Here is an 11,002-nt window from a genome sequence, read left to right as displayed (position 1 = left end):
ATGTAATGTGTATAATACTAATTTTCAGTTACGCAAAGCAGTGTACAAAATGCCAACTGAAAGCGACGATTCCAGCAAAAGTGTAGCATTGGCTTTACAGAGGGTTTTTCATGAATTGCAATTTTCTGACAAACCTGTTGGGACAAAAAAGTTGACTAAAAGTTTTGGATGGGAAACGTTGGATTCTTTTATGCAACACGACGTACAAGAATTTTTACGCGTGGTAAAGTTTCAATCGAAGTTTAATTAATAATTGTATTAATTTTCTTTTTGTGAAATATCGAGAAAAAAAATTAATGTTAATATAAATATTGTGTGATAGCTGTTAGACAAATTAGAGAGCAAAATGAAAGGTACGTGTGTAGAAGGTACAGTGCCAAAATTATTTGAAGGAAAAATGATGTCCTTTATCAAATGCAAGAATATAGAATACAAGTCTACGAGAGAAGAAACTTTTTACGATATACAATTGAACATAAAAGGAAAGAAAAATAGTATGTTTTATTTATTTTCAATTATCACATCATTGATTGTAATATTATTATTATTATTATTATTATTATTATTATTATTATTAAGCGTATTTCTCTTTCTACTTAAAATTAACATATCATTTGCATTTCAGTATACGAATCTTTTAGCGATTATGTGAGCACTGAAAGTCTTGATGGAGATAACAAATATGACGCGGGAGAGCATGGTTTGCAAGAAGCAGAAAAAGGTGTTATTTTCTCATCGTTTCCACCTGTATTACATTTACATTTAATGCGATTTCAGTATGACCCGGTTACAGATTGTTCAGTTAAATTTAATGATAGGTTAGTGATATTATTAAAAAAATAATAAACAATTAATACAAATGTGATGATATTAATTAAATGAGTTCATTTTTGAAGGTTTGAATTCTATGAAAAAATTAATCTCGACAAATACTTGCAAAATAAAGATCCTGCAAGAGGAAGTGCAGATTATACTTTACACGCGGTTCTCGTACATAGTGGGGACAATCATGGCGGTCATTATGTCGTATTTATTAATCCTAGTGGAGATGGAAAGGTAAGTTGAAAAGTTTCTTCTTTTATATTTACTATATTTATTTTCATATAAATTGATTTATGGATAGCAACAATGAATAGAATTGTTGTTATTTTGTTTGTTTCTTTGTTTGTTTGTTTCTATAATAAAACTAGATCAAAGATTGGTCATTAAAAAATGATAAATATATTATTTTTCTTTTCGTTCATATCAGTGGTGCAAATTTGATGATGATGTCGTCTCGCGCTGTACAAAACAAGAGGCCATTGAACATAATTACGGTGGTCAAGACGAGGACATGTCTATGGCTGTGAAGCATTGTACGAATGCATATATGCTGGTTTATATAAGGAACTCCGAGTTGGAAAACGTCTTGCAAGAAGTTAAAGAAGAGGATATACCTCAAGAGGTCAGAAACGTCCTTCAAAGAGAACTTTCCCAGGAAATGAACGACCTTGAACGCGACAAAGACGCAACTGATACAATTAAAGACTCGCATACAGAAACAGCGTCTCTTCGTCCGTGCACGCAAAATCCACGAAACCCAAATCTCTGTATTCATGACTTTTAACTTGCAGAAAACGGGATAAATGACTAGATGGAACAACTTGTAAATTATATTCATTGCTTTCTGGCAAATGATCTGACTTTGAAAGCTATATCAAGTCTGCTTATAATATATTTACTAAAAAAAAAAAAAAAAAAAAAAAGGGGAAAAAAATGACAGTGTATGAAAGCAACAAACCAAACATCATGAAACCAGCATATACTTAAAATTAGCTATAACTTCATTGATTTTCTTTTTTTCTTTCTTTCTTTTTCTTCTCTTTATTCTTTTTTATATATATATTTTTATATATATATATATATATCTTAATATATATATATATAAAGATAGCAAACAATAATTTTAATTATTTATTCATTTTAAATACGTGGACTGATCAGAAAGTGAGATTTGCCAATTTTATCCAATTAATAATCAATACTTTGTTGTCCGTACATGCATACATACATACATATATACATACATATATACATACATATATATATATATATATATTTTTAAGCATTTGTAATTATCTTTTTATCACATAATATTGATGAGAACGTAAAGTAAATATTATGTAAATTTTTTCCCATTAAGACACAAGCATAATATGTTGCATAATATTTGTAGCACTTTTATTTACGGTGCTACCTGTGCATTAATTTTACTATTACAAAGCATATGATATTGCGTAATAATACAAGATCAAAGTTAATCTATAAAGTTATTTGTAAAAATTCTTTTTGCAAAGATATGTATTCTAAATCATGTTATATAGAGATTTGTTTTGTATGATTCAGAAGATTTTTTCTTCTCACTTTTTCTGTCTGTCTGTCTGTCTCTCTCTCTCTGTCTTTTACTCTTTCTCTTTTTCTCTTTCTCTCTCTCTTTTTTCTTCTTCCAAAACTATTTTTATCCAAGATGATTTTTCTGTACGGACGATCGAGACGTGTGTGAATAATATTCTATTTCTAATTTTTATTTTTATTTTTAATCTGAATCAATGAGATAATTTTATATATACAACCAACAAAAGAAAAAAAAAAAAAAAAGAAGTAAGCAAAATTTTTGATAGATTTTATTAGAATCGAAAAAAAGTAATGATATATAATTAAAGAAAAAAAAAAAAAAAAAAGAGTCAATATTCTAAGGGTACGTGTTGCAACTTTAGTCGCTGTCAAAGACTCTTTTTGTAGTAGAATCAAATTAATCTTAAAAAGCCTGATTAATTGGGGTAAAAATACCGGGAGAAGCCTTCGAATGATTATTGAAAATGATTTTATTGTAATAAACATTGTATAAAATATATTTGAAATTAATGATTGTAATTGTAGTATCATGTTGGAAGCTTCAAATGAGAAAACTGCACACTCAATACACACACACACATATCTTCAATTTTAATTGGATATGTTTGCATAATTGTAAAGGAGATAACAGTCGGTGGGGGAAAAAAAGAAAGAAAATCTTTACAAATCAAGTGCAGTAATAATAGTTACATATATAAATATATGTATATAATATATATATATATATTTATATATATATATAATATAATTTAAACACAATGAAAAATAATACATAATATTTAGTGACAGGTTAAAAAAAAAAAAAAAAGAAATAACAGATAGAAAAAGAGAGAAAAAAAATATCTGGTATTTTTGACAGCAATTGGCTTCCTTTTTATGTCTTCTACATTGTATTCGTTATTTAAAAAAAAAAAAAAAAAAAAAATGAAAAGAAAAAAAAAAGCAAAAGAAGGATTGTTTGATGAGTGAGGGGTAATATGTGATTTATGATATTTACATTTTTTTTGCTCATTTTCTTGAATCAATATTTACTATTTATTAATAAATAATGAATCAAGAATTTAGTGCTTCGCGCTAAAGTCAGAATTCAATAAAAATAAATAATAACAAGAAGAGAACAACAAAAAAAAAAAAAAAAAGAAAAGAAAAATAACAAAAAATAAACAACAATAATAATAATAATAACAACTCGTTAATCATGAAATTCTCTCAATGTTAATAGTGAGTATGTTTCTTAACAGATGCTTATCTATTTATTTGTTGTTACATAATATTATTAAAATAGAAAGAAAGAAAGAAGAGGCAAACTATCCATCAATAAATAATATAGAGATACGTTATAGTAGAATATAATCGTGGAATACCTTTAAAATGCTATACTTACTATTTTATATATAAAAATGAAAAAAAAAAGAAATAACGAATAAACTGTTAGATGCTAGAAAAATTGACAGTTTGAATTTACGTTAGTTATTTACACCGTTTCAATATCTGTTCACCAATAGAAAAAAAAACAACAAAAAAAAAAACGATGTGTAATGTTCAGACATAACTCTGAACATTTTATTCGACTAAAAATGTTGTTTCAATATAGCATCTCCACACTATTATAGTTAGACATTACATCTTTGCTATTATTCGGCTTGAGTGATGGGCTTGCCCATTCATTTAATTTGATTTTTTTTTCATCATCATTACCATCATTATTATTATTATTATTATTTTATACTTTTATTATTAATATCAATTCATTTCTTTCATAAATATTTGGTTTAACATAAAAAGATCTGACATGTAGGTATCCTTAAAAAGAAATGTTAACATGTCTTGCTTTCTATGATTCCAGTCGAATTGATTTAAACATTTGAATGTATAAATGAATGAAAATATCGTGGAAAAAGTTGATTATCGAGTAAATTGTTGATATTTCATATTTATATATTTATATATTGCATGTATGTATATATTTATATATATATATATATATATATATATATATATCAGACTTAAAGTAAGTCCATCGCTCCCCACTGAATAATTCTCATAATGTAAATGTTTAACTTGGTAGTCGATATATTGCGGCAGATGAACAAAATTAAAATTATGTAAATGATCAAACGTTAATTCATCCTTTTGATGTTTGGAATGTGTTGCTCAATTTCGAATTTCAAAAGTATGACGAGATTAATCCATTCATTCCTTATATATGATATTCTTATCAAAATTACAAGAAAGAAAGAAAGAAAGAAAAAAAAATAAATAAATAAAAGAAATAAAAGAAAAGTGAGATGAATCCAAACATTCTTTGCATATAGATAATTTTAATTTTGTTGGTCTAGCTGGTGGAGAGACTTCAAGAGGAGAAGAGGCTGGAACAAATACGAAGAAAGGAGAGATCAGAAGCGCCCTTATATATGACAATTAACGTTCTTCTTGAGGATAGCTTTGATGGTCACCAAGGAAATGATCTCTACGACCCGGAACACGCATCATTTCGTATATTTCGCGTACGTAAGCAGGGAACTGTCCACGAGTTTCTTGAACTTCTAAGCGATAGTTTGGTAAGTGCTTATTCCAAAATATTATTTAGGCGTGAAACACTTTGTAAACATTCATTAATTATGGATAATACAATTTCATTCAAATGTTATTTTATTTTAAATTATTTCTAACGTATATTAAATGCGCATATATTTACTATTATTATTATTATTATTATTAATAATAATCTTTTCATTGGAGAAATAATACAAGATAATTCTATTTCACAATTTCATTTCAATGAATTTTTCTATATATATATATATATAATAAAAGCATAAACTTTTGTTTTAAATTTGAATGATAATAAAATGAAGTAAATCATAGTAGATTTTTAAGTTTTCTACAAACTATAATTTCATGAAGAACTTACAACTCATACGTATGTCTCTCTCTCTCTCTCTGTGTGTATGCGTTTAAACAAGTTTTTTTTTTATAATATTTCAATTCTTTCTGCAGAGATATCCAATAGAACAGATTCGCGTTTGGCCGTTTAGTATACGTACGAATCAAACCTGCAGACCAACGTTGATTGAGCCAGAAGCAGATCTTCAAAAATCATTGTATGATTGTGCGGATAATGCGAATCCTTGGAACGTATTTGTAGAACTCGTACCTCCGGATTCAGAATTGACATCGTTACCACCCTTTGATAAGGACACTGATGTCTTATTATTTTTTAAACTGTATGATCCTAAAAATAAGAAAATTCATTATTGTGGCCATCATTATATGCCTGTGGTTGCGAGAGTTTGTAAGTTTATATTTATCATATAAAGTACAATTATATATTAATTAATATATGAATAATGCATATTTCGCAAATTTTTATGTATTAGGTCGAGTCATAAATAACTTCCATTTTTTATGAGACAAAAAATAGCGTTTCTGCCACTAATAAGTGCACAACACTTTTCATGGTGTTTTTTTGCACTCTTTGTATTTGTTGGACGTATCTATTAAATTTTGTTCCAATATTACCTTTAAAAGGTTCGTCAAAGGTTCATCTTTTAAGATCGTATCTCCAGAATGGAATTTTACAAACCAATTTCTGACTGCCCTATTAGTTATCAGTCCTGCACTGTATACGCTGCACATTTTTTCAGCTGCCACTTTAGTGCTATTGCTTTGTTTCAATTCTTAAAGCATTACATGTCGAATATGCACCTTTTGTTTCGGTTACTTATAGTAGATAAATATGAAAAATAGATTCTACATAGACCCATCGGAAGTAATTACTTATGACTCGACCTAATATTAACTTAACTAATTGTGGTTTCTAAATGAGAGAACGTAAAAAAAAAAAAAAAAACACTTATTAATTATATTTAATTATAATATTTGTATATCTTTCTCTCGATCTTGCTCTTTCATTATTACTTTTAATATTTTTATTAACACGTTGAACGTCACGCCAATTAATTCTAAAGAAAATCCTCGATTGCGCCACGCGTGTTACTTTGCATTTAAAAAAAAAAAAAAAAAAAGATAGTTGAACACCATCAGTGCCAGTTGCCGGTGATTGATGTTCAACTTTTTGTTTCAATACAAAGTAAACGTCCATAGCCTGCTGACGGAGATTTCCTCAAGAATTCGTATGGTGCTCAACGTGTTAATATTATTTTATTTTAATGTAATAGTGGAAAATAATTATTATTATGACGGTTTTGTACAGTGGAACTCATACCAATTTTAAATGAAAGGGCTGGATTTCCACCGAACACAGAACTAGCTTTATATGAAGAAATCAAACCAAACTTAGTTGAAAAAATAGAAAACCTGTTGGATCCTTTGGAAAAAGTACTCGAAGAGTTAATGGACAGTGATATTATAGTATTTCAGAAGGAAGGAGATAATAAAAAATATGACCTTCCAACTTGCAAAGAATATTTTAAGTAAGTATACAATATTTTTACTTATATACAGAGGTATCACACACAGACGTTTTTCTGTATAAACGTTGTTGTGGAACGTATTCTACGTTTAAAAATAAGACCAAAATTGTATGAAAACATAAGTTATTTAAAGCTTTATTTAAAAGTTAAAATATAAATTGTAAAACTCTCTCTCTCTTTCTCTCTCTGTCTAAATGTCTTGCTCAAAGATGATGTTTAGCGGTTCTGCGTAGGTTGTTTATTATCTTGGGTTGATTCAACGTATTCTTTTCTGAACAATAAGCTTGGCTATCTAGATCACCTGATTTCACTTTACTAGATTTTCATTTGTGGGGGAAAATAAAAAATCAATTATTATAAACAGCAATAAAACGTTTAAACTGAATGTAGAATAATTGAAAGTTTTATTGCTTTAAATGACCTATGTTTATAAAGCTATTTTTTCTTATTTTTAAATGTAGAATAAGTTCATAATATTTGTATGAATAAACATCTGAAACCCTGTATATGAGAGGGGATATATAAAAGAGAACATATATTAATCCATTATTGATATTTTCAGGGACCTATTTTCCAGGGTAGAAGTTACATTTTGCGATAAAACTATTCCGAACGATCCTGGTTTTACAATGGAGCTTTCATTAAGAATGTCATACGATCAAATGGCTAATGCAGTAGCACAGCGTGTAGGCACAGACCCATATCTTTTACAATTCTTTAGGTGTCAAAGGTAAAACCTATTCAAAGTTTTTTATACAAAAGTGTATGTGTGCAAATATACACGTGTGTCTCTCAATATATATATATTACATAAACATATATACATGTTATGCTTAATTGTAGTTACAAGGATTCACCTGGATCTGCATTGAAATGTAATTTTGAGGGCAATCTTAAAGAATTGTTTTCATACAGTAAACCTAAAGTAAAAAAATTATTTTACCAGCAGCTTAGTATTAGAGTTAACGAACTTGAAAACAAAAAACAATTCAAATGTATATGGGTTGGGCCATCTTTAAAAGAAGAAAAAGAGATAATACTTTATCCAAATAAAAATGGAACTGTCGCTACGTTACTGGAAGAGGCTAAGAAACAAGTTGAATTATCTGAAAATGGTTCAGGAAAATTAAGGATATTAGAAATCAATTGTAATAAATTGTTACCTGGTCCTAGAGACGACGTACTTTTAGATACCTTAAACATGTCAGGCGCTAAAATGTACAGGATAGAAGAAGTACCAACTGATGAGCTTAATCTTGCGGAAGATGAAATGTTAGTTCCAGTTGCGCATTTTCACAAAGATGTTTTTTCAACGTTTGGTATACCATTCTTCTTTAAAATCAAACACGTAAGCATTTCTTAATAATATATTCAAATAATTTCTCTTTTTAATGTTTTCTTTTTTATTTCAAGTTGAACTAAAAAGTGCATTCATTAAATGAATAGATATTTTGATTGATAATGTTATCTTCTAGGGTGAACCATTTCCAAAGATGAAGGAAAGATTATTGAAGAAACTTGGTGTACAAGAAAAGGAATTCGAAAAGGTAGGCATCCTAATCTAATTTTGTTTGATCTTTTATGAGAATTCATAAAAAAACTTTGAAGTTTAAGTTCGCGGTGGTTACGATGGGCAAACCAAACTTCATTGTCGAAACTCCGGATTATTGCATGGACATCGCCGATTTTCAAACTCATCTGAGTCAAAATAGTAAGTATCAAATTTTCTCTTTAGATATAATTTTATGATAATCTTTAATAGTATATACGTACATATACAAAAGTTTCCGAAAATTACTCTTTCATATTAAATTATGTAGACGCAAATAGAGACATAAATGAACAATTTTTTAATGTTGCGCATGTTGTGTGTAGTTTTGTTTATTTTTGATATACACTATCTCGTTTCAAATTAACTTTGATGAGAAATAAAAATATTGTAGTTTATCCACTTTTAAACGCAGGCGCATCGCCACATAGGCCTTGGCTCGGCCTGGAACACGTCAACAAAGCGCCTAAGCGCTCACGTATCAACTACCTCGAAAAGGCCATTAAGATTTACAATTAAAGTTGTTCGTCGTACCAGATAGAAGATGAAGACGATGAAGATGAAAATGATGAAAATGATGAAAAAGATGATTTGAGATTAAGCAGCCACTCATATAATTTATACGATTGTATAGTAAGAAGGAAGACTCCTCGAGTGTATCTAAAAGAAAAACAAAGAAAATACAATCCTCTCTCCCTCCTCCTCATCCTCCTCCCCCTCACCTTATTGAAAATGTATGAAATGTACTATTCGTTCATACAGCTAGTTATTAATAAAAACGTGCGATTTTAAAATTGCCGTAGACAGAGAGAGAGAGAGAGAGAAAAAGAAGAAAGAAAGCAAAGAGAAAAGGAGATGAAAGGAAAATTTGAAAAACAAAATGCTTTGTATACGACGGTTGTTTCAAAACACAAAAGAGAAAAGAAGACAAACGGAAGAGACTACTCTGCAAACGAAAGACACGGAATGATATTATACATATTTTCTGTGTCATAAAGAAAAAAAAAATCATGAATTATTATTATATTGATATACGGATTATAACAATTTATCTTTCAAAACTCTAAAAAAAACAAAAAAAAAAATAATCATCATCATGAATTTTATGCAATTTCTTGGATCAACGACTAAGAGACGACGATGACGACAACAACAACAATACAACAACTATACGACGACACAACGACGACGACAATGACGTTGACGTTGACAATGACGATGACAATGACGATTTAATTATTGTACTTCTTATCACCTGGTGTAACAGTAAAAATGAATGGATATAACAACAACAACAACAACAACAACAACAACTACATCGAGAGGACTACTACTCTATTTGCAAGATCAATTTTTATATATGTATATATATATATCTTTGCCGCGCCTGAAACAAAAAAAAAATCGATTGCTTCAACTGTAACAAACAAAAAAAAAAGAAAAAAAAAAACCAAGAAAAAAAGTGTGCGCTGCTTTAAATCTGTTTAGCAATATCTACCAACCAAACGTATGTAATATTTTAACTGAGATATCACATGTTTGAGAATCACATTAAAAAACATTGTTCCTCATGGACATATGCGCCTTATTATCATCATCATCATCAAACGGATTAATGACGAAAGTAATCGGAGTTGTGTATTTATAAAAAAAAAAAAATCATGTAATAGTAGCTTTACAAAAACACAGACCGAATTTATTCGAATTTATTCAATTGATAACCCGCCTCGTTAAATCTTTGCACATTATATTCTGATAAAGATCCAAAGAAGCCATCTTTTCGCCGCTCTCCTCCCTGCACTCTCCTCCCGCCTCACACCAACAAATAAAACAATTTACACATGTAAACAAATGCATGCACAAAACATTTTCCAACTTCTATATTATTATTAGCAAAAAAAAAAAACAAAAAAACGTTCGGAATTAATTCGACATTATTATGATACATGAGAATTTTCTTTTCTTTTTTTTTTTTTTTTATTTATTCTTGTATTATTGTTATCAATAATAAGTTTTTAAATTCTTCAATATTTTTGTTTTTTAATATTCATTTGATATCGATTTATTGAACAACTGATTCGAAATTCTAATCATTTGAAATAATGCATTTATTTTTGTTCTTCTTTTAATAAAATGGTAAATAATAAATCTTACAAACGTTAGATGAACTTACACTTTGAACTTACACTTTTCTGTAAAATGATCATCAATTATGTTTTCTTTATAATATTGTCTCTTCTTCTGTTGCATTTATTTTGTTCGAATATTAACACACGATTTAATTATATCGCTACCTCTCTCTCTTCTAAGATTAATTTTAAAAATTGATTAATTATTATTAAAAGAAAGTTCTCATGTGAAGAAAAAAAAAGAAAAAGGAATCTAAATTACAGAAAGAAAGAAAAAACAAAAAAATATATATATATATCTCACGAGAGTTTAATTAGATTTAATTCAATTGTAAATAATTGCTGTTATTATATATGATCAATGAAAATTTTTATCGGCTACTGAATATATTATTATTATTATTATACAATTATTTATCTATATATTTCATGATTTTCTATGAGTTACTGAATATTTATTTGGTAATATTCATTTTTAATTTGGTTCATTATTA

The 11,002-nt window shown here is 28.2% G+C and overlaps 1 protein-coding gene across 1 annotated transcript in view; it reads left to right on the top strand.

Moving 5' to 3' along the window:
• The window catches only part of Usp7 (Ubiquitin-specific protease 7), a 12,715-nt gene extending 3,248 nt beyond the window's left edge, over positions 1–9,467 (top strand). The window contains 13 exon segments of the mRNA XM_015317292.2: positions 29–223; positions 323–494; positions 626–818; positions 897–1,056; positions 1,250–1,444; positions 4,734–4,955; positions 5,395–5,689; positions 6,611–6,830; positions 7,393–7,560; positions 7,674–8,178; positions 8,306–8,377; positions 8,439–8,541; positions 8,774–9,467. Of these exon segments, the coding sequence (XP_015172778.2) occupies positions 29–223; positions 323–494; positions 626–818; positions 897–1,056; positions 1,250–1,444; positions 4,734–4,955; positions 5,395–5,689; positions 6,611–6,830; positions 7,393–7,560; positions 7,674–8,178; positions 8,306–8,377; positions 8,439–8,541; positions 8,774–8,898 (2,625 nt within the window). The 3' untranslated portion in view covers positions 8,899–9,467.
• The last annotated feature ends 1,535 nt before the right edge of the window (positions 9,468–11,002 follow it).

The sequence above is a fragment of the Polistes dominula genome, unplaced genomic scaffold (assembly GCF_049000335.1).
Source record: "Polistes dominula isolate Pdom_NZ unplaced genomic scaffold, Pdom_raw_medaka contig_33, whole genome shotgun sequence".
Taxonomy (NCBI): Eukaryota; Metazoa; Arthropoda; class Insecta; order Hymenoptera; family Vespidae; genus Polistes; species Polistes dominula.
The sequence above is the reverse complement of the archived record's forward strand: the minus strand, read 5'-3'. Positions and strand labels throughout refer to the sequence as shown.